Source organism: Gastrolobium bilobum, unplaced genomic scaffold (assembly GCF_033153095.1).
Source record: "Gastrolobium bilobum isolate Gb01-03AN ecotype WA unplaced genomic scaffold, APGP_CSIRO_Gbil_v1 utg24947, whole genome shotgun sequence".
NCBI classification, from domain to species: domain Eukaryota; kingdom Viridiplantae; phylum Streptophyta; class Magnoliopsida; order Fabales; family Fabaceae; genus Gastrolobium; species Gastrolobium bilobum.
Genome location: NW_026895771.1, coordinates 64,579 through 81,917, shown reverse-complemented (window position 1 = coordinate 81,917; position 17,339 = coordinate 64,579). Strand labels below are relative to the sequence as shown.

At 36.4% G+C, this 17,339-nt stretch overlaps 1 protein-coding gene across 4 annotated transcripts; it reads right to left on the bottom strand.

The window, feature by feature from the left end:
• Positions 1–641: 641 nt before the first annotated feature.
• Positions 642–15,749, bottom strand: LOC133295743 (probable plastidic glucose transporter 2). Of its 4 annotated transcripts, none has more exons than XM_061494597.1 (14): positions 15,430–15,749; positions 14,502–14,616; positions 14,002–14,113; positions 13,820–13,887; positions 13,596–13,728; positions 9,845–9,944; positions 9,650–9,762; positions 9,479–9,572; positions 8,045–8,198; positions 7,779–7,922; positions 7,613–7,686; positions 2,282–2,373; positions 1,593–1,707; positions 642–1,193 (listed from the first exon to the last, which is right to left on the bottom strand). In XM_061494597.1, the coding sequence occupies exons 2-14, from the start codon at positions 14,590–14,592 to the stop codon at positions 1,011–1,013; spliced, it is 1,473 nt and encodes a 490-aa protein (XP_061350581.1). In that variant the 5' UTR covers positions 14,593–14,616; positions 15,430–15,749; the 3' UTR covers positions 642–1,010. The 4 variants fall into 4 exon arrangements, with proteins under 4 accessions (XP_061350581.1, XP_061350580.1, XP_061350579.1 ...); XM_061494596.1 differs by having other exon boundaries at positions 15,388–15,748; XM_061494595.1 differs by lacking the exons at positions 9,845–9,944; positions 15,430–15,749 and adding an exon at positions 12,164–12,263 and having other exon boundaries at positions 14,502–14,630.
• Between the last annotated feature and the right edge of the window lie 1,590 nt (positions 15,750–17,339).

Here is a 17,339-nt window from a genome sequence, read left to right as displayed (position 1 = left end):
ACAAAAGATGTGGCTTTGGCAAGTTTTCTATAATGAAGATTCATCAGAAGTGCGTAATTAAACGTGGAGTTATGGAGAAGCATTCACAAAGCACGAACATGGAAGATTCAGTGATGACAAACGCAAGTTAAAAGGTTTTAGTTCTTGGATTGCATACACATTTTGCCTACGACATCTTTTCAGATATTCTGAAAGTAATATATATTATATAAAATTTCTTCTATCACAATGTCACATGGCATTTTTTCTAAAAGTTATTTTTTAAAATAAAAATTATTATTATAGATATTAAATTAAAAAGTTTGTATAATACACCAATAACTTAACTGATTAATTTCAAATATATCTTTAAAAAAATATATAATTATTAACAATTTTTTCGTAAGTGTTATAAATTTACAAATTGAATTACCCACCCCCCTTTGTGTGTACCTTTCAACTAAAACCTTTTCTTCTTTTTCTCTCTCTTTTTTATCATGGTTTAGATTCATCGGTCCAATCCTGATTATTATATCCATATTAGATATATAAAATGTTTGTAAACCAAAAATTCCTAATTACGGATCTAAGTATTTCTTCAGCTGCCCAATCTACATACTCTACGACATAATTTGATATGTTATACTACTCGCTATCCAAAATGAAACAATATTCAAGCGATTAAAAATTGTCACGTACAGACGTAGACAAATATATTACATACAGTACATTTTACATGCAGTACATTTGGCTAATATTATGGGATACATAGATTTCCCACTTTTGATATATTTTTTTTTTGGTGGACGCAAAATCAGAGATTCCACAGACCCAAACAGAGAACAGATGAAATAGTGTAGTAAGCCGGAAACCGTGTATCGAAGCCTCTTCGAATTAATGTTACACTAAAACAATGCATAGTTCCTGCCTTGAACTTCTTCTTGTACCATTAAGGTGGACGGAAATAGATGAAACGCAGCCTGCTCAGCTGAAACTATGATAGCGCAAACTATGCAAAATAGAAGATACCTCTAGTCCTGTGGAAGAAGTGCAATCTCAATTTCATGAAGCGACTTCCCTTTGGTTTCCACCACATTTCTTTTTACAAAAATTACTGCCATCATGCAAAAGGTAGCAAAGATAGAGTAAAGCAGCTGCGGACCAAGTTTCTCCAGCAAACGCAAGAACAGTAATCCAATAAAGAAATTTATGACCTGTATAATACACAATCAGGAATCTAATGAGAAAAGGATTCCATAAATAATGAGCTTGGTCCTTCTTATAAGTCATAATGAGAACAGATAATTGATAAAATTTCACTATAAATAATGAATTGCCCCTTCTTATAAGTCATTACGAAAACAGATATTGGTTTTGTTTGACTAGTTTGCAAAGACTGCAGGAAATTTCAGCAGGTTTCATTTTCTTAATTCAATCATGGTAGAGTTCAGCAACATCATAGAATCAATTAAAACCGTAAAACATACCCCGCCAAACTCATCAAGACTGAAGGGTATGCAGCCAATTATAACTAATACTGTTTTATAATAGGACACAACAAAATTATGAATTAAAGCAGAAAAAAATTATGAATTAAAGCAGAAGAAAATTACCCAATGCACTGACATACAGACTGCCATGGCCTTGGCTCTAATTCGACTAGGAAAGATTTCGGGTAGAAGGAGACCTGGAACTGGGCCAGCCCCGAGAGCAAATGTTAAGACAAACCTGCATGGAAGTAAATAAAGTGTTCATATTCCAGCAGTGTCTGTCCAAAAGGCACTGCATGCACCCTACCCCAAGGTGATTGTTCCAAGTGACAATTGTGTACACTTTACAGCGCTGCTAGAACTTGGACAACGAGGACTAAGTAATTAGATGTAGAAGTTTCAGTTCATTGTCATTTCATCCTCAATTTACACACATACAAAGATGTATACCAAGTAAAATGCAGCCCTCATACTTGATGAATTTTGCTGATTCATAATTACCAATAAAGGTTCTAATTACAGGCACAGCACATGATTTCTTTGACAGTCATATCAATATTAAAATGTTTTTCACGGAACTGAAAAAAGTTCAATTACAAGCATCAGCATATTATCACCTTTACACTTCCTACTTGTTTCTCGCTTGAAAGATGAGTATGAATGCTTTAATTTTTCTCTTTTGAAAAATCACCTATAATCTAATCGTGACCAAACAAACGTAAGCAGAAGAATCTTCTCTACAGCTAAGAGAATGCAATTCAGAATTTATAGAAACATGAATTTAAATTTACCCATAGTTAAAGCATACTCACATTAACATGCCCCCAACAGATAAGTACAGAGCTGCTCCCAGGTTTGAAACAAGTGAACTTGCTCCTGTGGCTTGAAGGATCATTGATATTGCCTATGCAGTACAAAATATAACAAACAACTTTATGATTAAAGGCCAATTTTATCTTATTCAAAACAATTATAATGTATGAATGTATTGTATTCAATTGTGTATAGAACTGTACAAAAGACCTCTATTTAAAGAGGTTAAATGACCTAATGGGCCAAGCCCAAATAATCTGCTAGAATAACAGAATAATAAATAATACAATCCTATATAATATTATATTATTTCTAACACTCCCCCTCAAGCTGATATGTATATATCATAAGCTCCCAGCTTGTTACATATATGATCTATTCGGGGACCTCTCAGAGCCTTGGTGAAAACATCTGCAAGTTGATCACTGGAATTGATAAATGCTGTTTCTATCTCTCCTGATTGAATCTTCTCTCTAACAAAGTGACTGTCAATTTCTATATGTTTGGTCCTCTCATGAAAGACTGGGTTAGAAGATATATGCAATGCTGCTTGATTGTCACAAATGAGCTACATGGGCTGCTGTTCACAGAGATGTAGTTCCTTAAGCAATTGTTATAACCAGATGAGCTCACATGTTGCATTTCCCATTGCCCGATATTCTGCCTCTGCACTTGACCTTGCGACCACAGTTTGCTTCTTACTTTTCCAAGAGATCAAGTTTCCTCCAAGGAGAACACAATACCCCGAGGTGGATCGTCTGTCTGAAGGAGAACCTGCCCAGTCAGCATCTGAATAGCTAGATACCTTTGCATTCCCTTTATTTGAGTATAATAAACCTTTTCCTGGTGCTCTTTTGATATATCGAAGAATCCTGATAACTGCATCCCAATGGGAGTCACAAGGAGAGTCAAGGAATTGACTTGCCACACTAACTGCAAAAGAGATGTCTGGTCTTCTCACAGTAAGATAATTCAACTTTCCAACTAACCGGCGATAACGACCAGGGTCTGCCAATGGCTCCCCCTGTCTGGGTAACAGCTTAACATTAGGATCCATAGGTGTATCGATAGGTTTACATCCAATATACCAGTCTCATCTAGGATATCCAGTGCATACTTCCTCTGACAAATAGAGATGCCCTGCCTAGACTGTGTGCCACTTCGATCCCTAAGAAATATCGAAGTCTGCCAAGATCTTTGGTCTGAAACTGATTGAACAAGTACTTCTTTAACTGATCAATCCCAACTTGATCGCTGCCAGTAATAATGATGTCATCAACATAGACCAGGAGATAGATCCACTAGCCAGAAGAGCTATGCCTATAGAAGACAGAATGATCGGCTTTACTTCTAGTTAAGCCAAAGGATTGAACAGCAGAACTAAAGCGACTAAACCAAGCCCGAGGGGACTGCTTCAGGCCATATAAAGATTTCCGAAGCTTACATACCATTCCAGAATTCTCCCCCTGAGCAACAAAACCTGCTGGTTGCTCCATATATACTTCCTCTTGCAAGTCACCATGTAAAAATGCATTTTTGATATCAAGCTGTAGAAGAGGCCATTGATGAATGGCAGCAAGTGCAAGAAATAGGCGAACAGATGCCATCTTGGCAACAGGAGAAAAAGTATCCCCATAGTCAAGACCAAATATCTGAGTGTATCCCTTGGCCACCAAACGAGCTTTGAGGCGATCAACAGTGCCATCAGGACCAACCTTGACAGTGAATACCCATCGACAACCGACAACTGACTTTCCAGGAGTAGCTTGAACAAGATCCTATGTGCCATTGGAGTGAAGTGCTTGCATTTCATCAATCATTGCTTGACGCCAACCCAGATGAAAGAGTGCTTCACCTGTGGTTTTAGGAAAAGAAATAGACGAAATACAAGAAACAAAAGTAAAATGTGGTGAAGAAAGTCTATCATAACTCAAGAAACTATAAAGTGGATGAGGGTTACGAGTGGATCGAATACCTTTGCGAAGGGCAATGGGAGTAATTTCTGATGGAGGATTCGGAGGGGAAGAGTCGACAGTCGCAGGCGGTGAGTCAGTAAGGGTCAAATCCGCTGGAGGCGCAGTCTAACAACGCTGATAGGTGAGAAAAGGATGGTCTTTAGGGATGGAGGCAAGGGGCTGCTCCTCCGGGATAGAGTCTCCTACAACTGGTAAAGGCAAATCAAGAAAAGGAACAGGAAGAACTTGATTAACTTGTGTTATCTGAGATGGGATAGAATGAAAATGTTGTTAATCAAGGAAAGTGACATCAACCGAGATAATATAACGCTTGAGATCAGGAGAGTAGCAACGATACCCCTTTTGAAAACGAGTATATCCAAGGAAAATACACTTGAAGGCTTTGGATGTTAATTTATCTTTTCCTGGAGTAAGATCATGAACAAAGCAGGTACATCCAAATACATGTGGAGGTAGAGGATAGGAAGGTGCTTCTGGAAATAAAACACTATGTGAAACTTCGTTATTGAGTACGAAAGAGGGCATGCGATTGATGAGAAAGCAAGAGGTGATTATAACATCTGCCCAAAAACGAAGTGGAACATTCATATGAATTAGTAGGGTACGAGCAGTTTCAACCAGATGCCGATTCTTACGTTCGACCACTCCATTTTGTTGTGGAGTGTGTTGACAAGTGGTCTGGTGTAACGTCCCACGTTTCTCCAAAAATTAGAAAACTCAAGAGACACATATTCTTTTGCATTATCACTACGCAAAATTTGAATAGAAGCACCAAATTGAGTATTTATCTCAGCACAAATTTTTTAATAAATTGAAAATAATTCGGAACGATTTTTCATTAGATAAACCCAAGCGCAACGAGAGAAATCATCAATAAAGGTGACAAAATACTGAAAACCCAAAACAGATTGTTCGACTCGGACCCCAAATATCAGAATGAACAATATAAAAAGGAGCATCAGCTCTTTTATTGACTCTATTAGCAAAGGAGGAGTGAGTGTGCTTTCCTTGCTGGGAAGAATGACAGTTTAAAGACTTAAGACTGGATAAAAAAGGAACCATATGCCGAAGCTTGGAGAGGCTTGGATGACCCAGATGGCTGTGAATTAGCTTAGGAGACTCTGTGAGAGAACATGCTACTGGAGAAGGTGGTGCAATCAGATAATAGAGACCTCATGACTCAATGCCCGCTCCAATCGTCTTCCCCGTACCCGAATCCTGCATAGAAAAGGATTGTTTAGAGAAGGTGACAGTACATGAAAGAAAATGAATCAACTGGCTAACAGAGATTAAATTAAAAGGAATGCCAGGTATATAATAAACAGAACGCAAAGTTAAAAGGGGAGTTGGATTGGCTTCCCCAATTCCACGAGCAAGAGCCTTAGTGCCATCAGCAAGAGAGAGAGGGTAGGTTATTAGAAAAAGAAAGTGAAGTGAAGAGATCTTTATTACTACAAAGATGATGAGTAGCACCTGAGTCTATTATCCAGGGTCTAAGAGATGATTTATAAAAACAAGCAACATGATTACCAGTGTCTTGAGTAGGATGCTGAGAAGAAACCTTATTGAGAAGTGCCTCATAGTCGGCACTTGAAAGAGTTACTAATCCAGTAGAAGGTGGTGTAGCATCAGTTTGAGCAAAGTTGGCAGTCGGTGGCTTCAAATGAGGGTACTTCCTATAGCAGCGTTCTTCAGAATGCTCAAGATTCTGGCAATAATTGCAACAAGGCCTCTGTCGCGGCCACTGTTCCAATTAGAATCACTGGCACGAGAAAAGAATGGAGATGGGGCAGTACTGGAGATGATGTCAGTCGTGTTTTTGGATGCATTACTTGAGCCCTCCATCACAAAATAAAATAAAGGAGATGGCCAGATCTGAAAATAGGAGAGGAAGGCGAGCTGTTCTGTCTCGGAATGGTCGAAAATATTTTTTTTTTGCGTGAACAGTACCTGTACAGACGCGTGAACAGTAAAACTGTACAGACGGTGAACAATATATCTGTATGGAACGGATGAACAGTACAACTGTACGGGGCTATGAACAGTGAATCGTACGGACGATGAACAGTGAATCTGGGCAGACTGTACTGACGCGGTGAACAGTAAATCTGTACGGATTGTACGGACGCGATGAACAGTATTTTTTTTTTGAAAACCCGCGTGAACAGTGTAAAACCAAGCCGGAGGGACGCACGGCGTTAGAGGAAGGAGAGAACGCCTAAGCAGTGGGCTTAGGGTTTTAGCGGAAGCGAAAAATCAGTGTAAAACCAAGCCGGAGGGACGCACGGCGTTAGAGGAAGGAGAGAACGCCTAAGCAGTGGGCTTAGGGTTTTAGCGGAAGCGAAAAATCTCTAGAACAAAGAGCTCTGATACCAAATTATAATGTATGAATGTATTGTATTCAATTGTGTATAGAACTGTACAAAAGACCTCTATTTAAAGAGGTTAAATGACCTAATAGACCAAGCCCAAATAACCTACTAGAATAACAGAATAATAAATAATACAATCCTATATAATATTATATTATTTCTAACAAAAACAATACACGCACCATATCATAACCAGTGGCGGACCTATTCAGTAGTAAGTATCCGCAAGTGCAGACATGATTTTTTTTTATTATTTGTCGTTATAGGGTTGTTTTTGTTGCAATTTCCATTAGTTTCAATGACTTTTGTTGCTAAGTGATAGAAACTACTACCACTTTTTTTTTTCTCCCTCTTTTTTTTTTGTCGTCTTCTTTTTCCTTTCTTCCTTCCCATGTTTGATCTCTTCTTGATTTTTAGCAGCAACCCACTTCAGAGTTTAGAGTTCTAAGTTAAATTATCTGGATTTGGGGTTTGCTTTGTTACTTTTACATCTCTAGAATTGTTGTGTTGAACGCTTGGTTAAAGAACAATTTTCTGCACGAAACAGAGGATTCCAAGAACATGTATATAAAATTTTATTTTCTACGTACTGTTGGCGTTGCACATTGTGATTTCATTGCTATTAGACTTGGTGTGGGTACCTACCAGTGGCAGACTTATTGTTGCGCATTTGATGACAATTATTATTTTTAATGCAAACTCTCAAACAATAAGTGTGCTGACATAAATAAATTTTTTTTGGGTCCACCACTGATCACAACAAAGCGCATTTCCCCCTGTTCTATGATGTTATTTCCCCCTGTTCTATAATGTTGTACACTCAGCACTAGTTCATACTCCATACAACACCTCATCTTGATAACCATAACTCCCCCTTGAGTTCCATATTTTCATGTGCGTGATAATCACCCTTAATATAATGACATGCTACAATTGGGATATTAAAAAACAAAATTTAATAGAATATCTATGCATAATTTACCATGCCAAAGAAACTCCAGAAAAGAAGAACCTTCCTTCCAAGCTTATCCATCAAAATCATTGAAACGATAGATCCTGAGGAAAGCAGAAAAAAAAAATTAGCATTTAAGAATAGAATAGCTCAATACCTATAGATGTAAAACCTGGCAACCAGAAGGCATATGCACCTGCCAAATTAGCAACTCCTATGCAGACATTTGCAACGTCTGATGGCACTCCAGCACTTTTAAAAACAGTTGAAGAGAAATAAAATACAGCATTTATACCAGATAGCTGTTGTAAAGCAAATAGGGTTGATCCAATAAAAACAACTGCAAAACGAACTCGTGAATAAAAATAAATTTTGACAACCTCAAGAAGCCAGTCACAAGATAACAACAATAACAAATATATTCACTAACTATCCTAGTGGTAAGCCAGGAAAAACATATACCTTTAAAATGACGTCCACGAACCAATTCCGAGAGCTTCACAGCATCAGTATCATCTCCTCTTTCTACCTTGGATAACTCTGATACTGCAAATTTTGCTTCTGATACACCCAGAAGCCTCTCAAACTCAGCTTCTGCTTCAGCAGTTCTTCCTTGCTATATCACAACAGAGAGGAATGATCAAGGATTATGCAAGGGATGAGGAGTCAGAAGATACACGCTGAACATTCATGAATAGAAGTGAGAAGAAACTTTCAAGAACTACAATCACTATGACATGAAGATCCTCGTTGTCTTGTTGACTAATAAGGACAAAAAACTATTATAAACCATGTCTCACAAAGATAAAAAGACACGTGGACAATATGTCAAATGTTAGTAACACTCCAGAAGTCTTCTATTAAATAGGAAAACGATGACATGCATACAACTGAGTAAAAACTTTCCAGAAACATGAGCACTAGGACATCAATGCACCTCATTGTTTTTGCTGACTGATAAGGACTAAAACTATGGGATTAAGATCGGGGAGAGGGTAAAGAATAAAAATAAAATTTGGCAAACCAAAGAGTAAAAGAAAAATATTGGCATCCTGATTTCACTTCATTTTGGATTCTAAATTTCATCACTAGAAAGAAAAAACTGTTAGAGAATGATATAAACCATTAAAAAGCCCTCACCCACAAACTTAAATTTTTGGGTTGAATTGGTTCTTTACATAGTATCAGAGCCTCGTGTCCCGAGTTCGATTATCACCGTCCCCCACTTTCTCTTGTGGAATATTCTTAGCACAGGTAGGTGGGCCTGTGCATTGTCCACCCTTCAAGCCCAGTGAGCTCTCGTGTGAGGGGACGTGTTAGAGAATGATATAAATCATTAAGCTTTTGGGTTGAATTGGTTCTTTACAAAAACAACAAAATTAATCAGCATGGATAGGTTAAGCATAAAAGGGAAACCCCCAGTGCACAAAAGCTCCTTGACTTTGCGAGGCTAGAGGTGAGGGTCGATTGTACGTATTCTTATCCCTGTATATTTGCCATGAGACGGGTTAAATATGCAACACCGAAAAAAATATTGCATATTAATCCTCTAGGCTTTTTATGTTCTGGAGTATTCTATTGTTACACTTGATAATCAAGCTGGCACTTAATTGCAAATGTATAAAGAAACAGAGGCAACATAAAAGGACATCTTCAACAAACCATTAGCAACATTAACATAGAGTTTTTGAGGGATTTAAACAAATACAGAATCAATTAGTTACAAATCAAATAATGATAAACCACGAAGCTTAGTGCATCCACTGTTACAATGAGGGGCTAGCCCAAACGGGCCGTACCCCGAGGGCATGGTGTCCGGAGAAGGTTGAATGGGGATACCTCCTGGCAATGTACCAAAAAAAAAAAATAGAAGATGAATTAATAGTAGGTGTCAACCTTGTATAGCCAATGTGGAGACTCTGCACAGAAGAACATAGCCAGAACAAGTATAGCAGCTGGAATGGTAGATACCCAGAAACAGACCCGCCACCTGAGCAAAAAAATTCAGGGTATATTTTTAAAAGTCACGTGTAAATACATAACATGAATTCAAGATTTATATCATACCATCCAGAAATATCTTTGACAGGAATTCCAATAAATAAAGCTCCCATTAGACCAAGGCATGTAGCAATCTGGATGAAGGCTCCATAGGTACCTCGCACAAAAGCAGGAGAAACCTGCCATTCAAGATAGTAATTGCATGAATAACCAAGTAAATCTTCAGCCTAGTCAATGAGACAGATGCAGCCATTTACATACCTCTGTGACATACAGAGAGGCAACAGGAGGGCCCAAGCCCAGGCCAGTCCCAACAAATAACCTTCCTACAAGCATGCCAAACAAGTTGTTTGTTGCTGCACTGAAAATGCAGAATTTTCCAATCAGGAAATCAGCCATAAGAATTTATATATGAAAACATAAAGGTAAAGACTGCCACTTGACCGAATTGAAATCCACAGAGGGGTTAGATGTCTCAGTAAAAGCAACTTGAAGAACATTTGGACTGTAGTATAACATGTATAGCTCTAAGGAAATCTAACCATTGCCCCTTAAAATCAAAACTGAAGGTCTGCTTAAAGCACACCCTGTCCACCAAATCTAGAAATTCAAAAAACCGGTGATTTGCTGTGTTATGTTATTCCCTTCCAAAGAGAGGATATGATCAAAATATATTGTTGAGATATATAGTCGCACGTTGGTTGTATGTGCAACTAATGTGGAGTTTATAAGGCCTTAGACACTCCCACTGATGCCGAAAGCGCATAGAAAAGTGGCTAAACAGAAAGTTGAAATTTTCTCAAAAGAGTAACCCTTCGGTTCTCAATTATAATTAACAAAATATCAAAATATTCAACTCCTAGAATAAGGGTCATAAGCACCCTTTTATAGACTACTTACAAAGTGATTCAAAATTCTAAATCTAAAATTCTAAAAATAATAAAACTTCCTAAAATAAAATAACAGTAATTAACATCTAAAAATAAATAAAAAATTACAAATAAATAATACAAAATACATCCCAAATCTTTAATCTCAAATCATGCCAAATATGTTGCTTTCCTTTTCTTCCCAAACAAATCACAATCACATCTGCTGCTTTATTGGGACTTGGATTCGATTGTAATTTGTTATATTTCAAATCATTGCCTCTTTCAACAATTGGACCATACTTATTGGGCCACAACTCTAGTTGACTACGAGTTTCTTGAATCAATGGTTGGGCCATATACAATGGGCCAACTATAAGTGCATCATTCTCCCTTGCTAGGAAAAGATTCGTCCTCGAATCTTGTTTATCTCCACTGATCTCAATATCTTTAGACAAAAATTCAAATGATAAATCTTCCTCTATTAGATCTTCATAATCTGATTCACCATCAGATTTATTATAGACTGGATTATCATCATAAGATGGATAATCATCATAAATGGGATAATTATCAACAATCGGATAATCATCATAAATTGGATCATCATTATAGATCGGATCATCATCACAAACTAGATTATGATCATAGACATCAAAGTCAGGAATGCTAATTTGCATCTCGATATCTTGAAAAGTGGACTGATTTCCAGGTCGTACTTCCCAATTCTGTCCCTGGTTTAGAATCCCCAAGGGATTGACGTCCTCTTCTTCGTCATCAGATGCGTCATCTAATTCCATTCCTTCTTCGAATTGAATGCCCAACTTTGTCCACGCAAGTCGTCGCTCCAAATATTGAATTTTCATGCTCTGCACCTCCGCAAGAGTTTGCTTCAAAATTTGAATTTTCATGCATACCCGCATGAGTCGTTCCTCCAAATCTTGAATTCTCTTTCTCTGTGCCCACACACATAGTCGCTTCAAAACTTGGATTTTCTTATCCAACGCTTGCTCAAGTTGTTGCTTCAAATCCTGGATCCGCCTTCCGAGCTCTTCATTTTCGATATCTCGCGGGTCAATCTGACGCAGTTGTCTATATTCTTCAGGAACGAATCCACGTTCCCTACCCTCGTGACTACGCCGTTGTCGACCTCCACGATTCTCTTCAGCCATTGGTTGAAGGAAAACTAGTGCTCTGATACCAAATGATGCCGAAAGCGCATAGAAAAGTGGCTAAACAGAAAGTTGGGATTTTCTCAAAAGAGTAACCTTCCGGTTCTCAATTATAATTAACAAAATATCAAAATATTCAACTCCTAGAATAAGGGTCATAAGCACCTTTTTATAGACTAATTACAAAGTGATTCAAAATTCTAAATCTAAAATTCTAAAAATAATAAAACTTCCTAAAATAAAATAACAGTAATTAACATCTAAAAATAAATAAATAAATTACAAATAAATAATTCAAAATACATTCCAAATCTTTAATCTCAAATCATGCCAAATATGTTGCTTTCCTTTTCTTCCCAAACAAATCACAATCACATCTGCTGCTTTATTGGGACTTGGATTCGATTGTAATTTGTTATATTTCAAATCATTGCCTTTTTCAACAATTGGACCATACTTATTGGGCTACAACTCTAGTTGACTACGAGTTTCTTGAATCAATGGTTGGGCCATATACAATGGGCCAACTGTAAACATACCTCTGTCACATACAGAGAGGCAACAGGAGGGCCCAAGCCCAGGCCAGTCCCAACAAATAACCTTCCTACAAGCATGCCAAACAAGTTGTTTGTTGCTGAACTGAAAATGCAGAATTTTCCAATCAGGAAATCAGCCATAAGAATTATATATGAAAACATAAAGGTAAAGACTGCCACTTGACCGAATTGAAATCCACAGAGGGGTTAGATGTTTCAGTAAAAGCAACTTGAAGAACATTTGGACTGTAGTATAACATGTATAGCACTAAGGAAATCTAACCATTGCCCCTTAAAATCAAAACCGAAGGTCTGCTTAAAGCACACCCTGTCCACCAAATCTAGAAATTCAAAAAACCGGTGATTTGCTGTGTTATGTTATTCCCTTCCAAAGAGAGGATATGATCAAAATATATTGTTGAGATATATAGTCGCACATTGGTTGTATGTGCAACTAATGTGGAGTTTATAAGGCCTTGGACACTCCCACCCTTAGAGCTAGCTTTTGGAGTGGTGTATCCCAAGGTTCTTTGCATGGTATCAGAGCCTCGTGTCCCGGGTTCGATCTTCGCCGCCCCCCACTTTCTCTTGTGGAATTTTTTAGCACAGGTAGGCTGGGCCTGTTGCATTGTCCACTCTTCAAGCCCAATGGGCTCTCGTGTGAGGGGGCGTGTTGAGATATATAGTCACACATTGGTTGTATGTGCAACTAATGTGGAGTTTATAAGACCTTGGACACTCCCACCCTTAGAGCTAGCTTTTGGGGTGGTGTATCCCAAGGTTCTTTGCATATATGAAAGAAGAAAAGCATATCCTCTTTTCTAGAACTGACAAGGAACATGAAAATATCATCATAGGTGAAGAGGTCCTATGGAAACCATAAGATGGCAGTGAGGTACATTAGGGATAGGGAAGAAACATGTAAAAAGATTTTATCACAAATTACAAAAAAAAGAAGAAAAAAACAACAACAACAACAAAAGATTTCAACACATTAAATAATCTATGCTGCGCTTCCAAAGTGACCAACAGATCAACCTCTCAAAAACAATTGAAACCTAAAGAGCCAACAAATAAAAACTAAGTGCGATTACATCAATCAATTCATACTTGTTAATCTTAGTAGTTCTGCAGACCAACAGATGTTAATTTACTATCATATCACAAGGACAGGAAATGATAATATCCTGGCTATACTACAGTGGCATGAAATTGACAAGGACGAGCTTAGTTATCCATAGAAAGAGCCTTAAAGACTTATAATAAATATCCTCCTTGCAAATGTACAATAGATGGATTTAAAATTAAATCATAGCGCATAATCTCCAATGCAAGAGGGATAAAACCATAAATTGCAAAGAAAATTCCCATTTATTCCACAGAAAAAAAGAAGAAGAGTGAATCAAACAACATATATTGGTTCCGGAAATATGACCTCATAGAAGCACCGATTATCATTGGCAAAGCACACAACTGGAAAGCTCTACGACGCCCCACCCCATCAGCAATCCAGCCACTCAGTAGACATCCAATCAAGGCACCACCAAGACAAATGCTCACCACCAGGCCTTCATTTGAAACAAAAGAGCCAAATCTAATTATTAGAAATTTATAATACGACATCAAATTAAGCACGGGTTTTGGAATCTTCTGTGTCACCTTCAGCCAAGGTATTTCCACTGAAGCCAAGATCCACGGAAATGCTCTCAAGTGGTTCATTAACTACTCTGAATAGAACCCAAAAAAACAAAGGATAAAAAGTGACGTCTTTAATGGATTCTCAATTAAAGTCAAGAAACCAAGAGAGGGCATGGTAGAGGAGAAATTATGGAGGAACGAACCCGAGATGGTATCCAAATAGGAACGAAGAAATGGTTGCCACAAGTACATGCGGTAAGGAAAGCTTCCATGAAGGATTTGAGGTTTCCTTATCCAAGCAGTTGTCTAAAAGATCTATCAGGCATGTAAAATAGCATGGTTAGCATTCATCATGATTAAAGACCTCATCAAAATTTGCAGTACATCATTAACCCAGGGCATCTTTTCAATTATCATTTTCAGCTCTGACAGTCAATTGAAAATTGTCAATAGCAACAGCATAGAAGAAAAAGCCAGATGGATCATGGATCTCTTTCAAGATTAGATGATTTGTCATTTCTTCTGAATAATGAAATCTTGAAAGGATTATATTGGAAAGATGGCAATAGTTGCACAGGTAGGAAATTTCCTTCAGGAGGTATTTAGGTTAGACGCTATATTCCACAACAAAGTGGAACTAAGTACTAACAGATGTCTGATAACCTGAAGTACATTTTGCAAAGGTTCAATAAGGGGGCGATACCTGAGTTTTCTTCCACGTCATCCATGTTTGAATTATCTCTTGAAGGAGTTCGTTTGTACATAGATGAAGTTTCACGATAATGCCCCCACATGCCAATATTTGACCTGCTCGCTTCCTGAATCAGCATAACTGAAAAATTTAGTAAGGAACATTTTTCCTTTATATAAACTTTAACTGCAAAATCACAGTTTAATAATTTGTTAGACACTAACAATACTGGAACCCAAAAAGATATATATATATATATATATATATATATATATATATATATATATATATATTCTTTCTCTGAGAAATCAAGACATAATTCTTAGTTGTTATCAAATAAAGTGTTCAGACAGCATTTTAATCCATCTTCTCCCAATTCTGGAGGCAAGGCTGCCACATATACAACTTTTCCGGTCGTGAACATTACAGGGGAGCAAACTAAAACCTTCACAACTCTGTTCTCTCCAAATCTAAGCTAAAACTGAAATTCAAGCATGTTGCAGCGCAAATTTTCATCAACAATAACCCATTACCTTTACCTTCATGCAATTTCATCTTCATCAGACAGATTCAAACACCACTCAGTAGTCATTTCACATAATAGAACTTGCAACTAACAGAGTCATCAGTTTATCTCTACTGAATCAAACAAAATTACCAAAACCGAATTATAGTAATCACACAAACTTACGATTGTTTTTTCTTCATACATAAATATATATAAATGTATATATATGAAAACAGGGAAGAGAAAGTAATAATTAAAAAAATTAAGAGAGACAACAGCACGGAATCTATGAAAACTTGTTCAAAACTGAATCGAGGTGAAACAAACAGAACAAAAAAATGGAGAATGAAATAAAAACAAAAGAAAATGAAATCGCAGCTGAATACGCACCAAACAACAGAGAAGAAAATGAAATCGCAGCTGAATACACACCAATCAACAGAGAGCTCCGATCGTAAAGCTCTCTCTCTCTCTCTCTGATTCTGTGACTCTGACTCAGATGACAGATCCTCCGTTCGGTTCAGAGAAGGAAAACAGAAAGAGGAAGGAAAATTTTCAAGGAGTTTGTTCGGGTTTGGAAGTGAAAATAATTACGGTTGTGAAACAGAAACAGTTATTACGAAACTAAAAGCGTTGGTGCTATCGTGCGCCAGGTTGTTGTAGGTTTGCGAAGGAAAACAGAAAAGAGAAATCCAATCAATAGTGTCGTTGGTTTGAGGAGAAAGTAAAGGAAGGATCCCGAGAATGGCAGAGATAAAGCTAACGAAAACAGAGAACCAATACTAGGTAATTAATTAACTAATTTTATATTAAATTACTAATCTCACTAGATTTTATGTTTTTTTTATTAAAAAAAATTAAATATTTTTTAATTAAAATGAAAGATGTTTTCCAAAAATAATAGGAGAGCTCTGAACAAATGTTGAATCCTTTCCAATATTATATTTGGAAGGATCAAATTTTTGGTATATTTGGTATGGTATACTGAAAAGGGGTAAAAAAATTTCACTTTAATCCCTGGGTTTTTTATATCTATTTAAATTTTTCTCATTTAGTAAATAGATGTATCGAATTTCATACCAAAAAAAAAGAAAAAATAGATGTACCAAATTCAGTACACTTATCGCATTAAAAGAGATATAAAATATTAATTCTAAATTCACCCAAATAAAATTATCTTCCATAGGAAAATTGTGATTTTTAAAAAAAAAATAAGAATTTTTTTTTTGTAGATATAAAAAAAAAATAGGATTCTTTATGGGTTGGAAATGGACAGTTGGTGGGTTTGGACCACAAAAGGACACGATTCCATGGAGTGAGGACTGGGACAGGTGTCAATTTTTATAATAATGATTTGGTCTTAAATAAATAGTTAAGTCACTGTTACGTAAAATAGTGAGTGACCCACCTCAGAGACTATCGGTCTAGATCTTGTTTTTTCTTCTTTCTTTCAACGCCTCACTCACACGTGGCCCCCTCCTGCATCATTCACCCACCACCTATGTATTTAAAAATTAAATTAAAGTAGTCTCATAATAAATTAATGTTAACTTAGTTTTTTAAAATTAAATCGGTAATTTATTTAAGGGTTTAATATTTTTTCAGTTGCATAAAGAAATAAAATTATCTCATATTACTGCAAAATGACATAATTTAGGATTAGAAAAAAAAATTATAATGATAAAAATTAATATAGTCTTAACATAAATTAAAATTATAAAAGCATCTTTCTCCCTTCAAAATGATATATATTTTTTAAATCAGAGAATATAAGTTATCGAAAAAAAATTAAATTCTTTATTTAATTATATATTTTTGAAATTAATATTTCTCTTATAAGTCGAAAATAACTTTTTCTCCTATATGTAACCAAATTCGAAGAACCCTCCAAGTTTTCATTATATACGAAGAATAATAAGATAAAAAATTGAAAGATTAAACTTGAAGGGGTGCAAACTTATGTTACATTATATTTCTTTGAAGTTTAAACAGGGCCTAATACTAAGATTTGTATAACGAGGGTAATTACCTTCTCTAACCCTTTGCCGGGTTAAAAATAAATCGGGAGATATTAGACTTACCACTTTTCTTTCTTTCTAAGTACCTCTTTCCACAAGTTTTATTATTGTTCGATCAAAATAATATCATTGGCGCTCACTTGATATTATATTGGAGCCGTTAATTGAATTTTCATCCAAGGATAATAGTGGCTAACCCAGAATTTTTTTGGTGGGGGGCGGAAATAAAATATTTTGTGTTATAAACAAAATAAATACAATAAAATATGAACCTAATATAAAAAGCTTGAAATAATTTTATTAAAAGATTCAAGGTTAATTCAC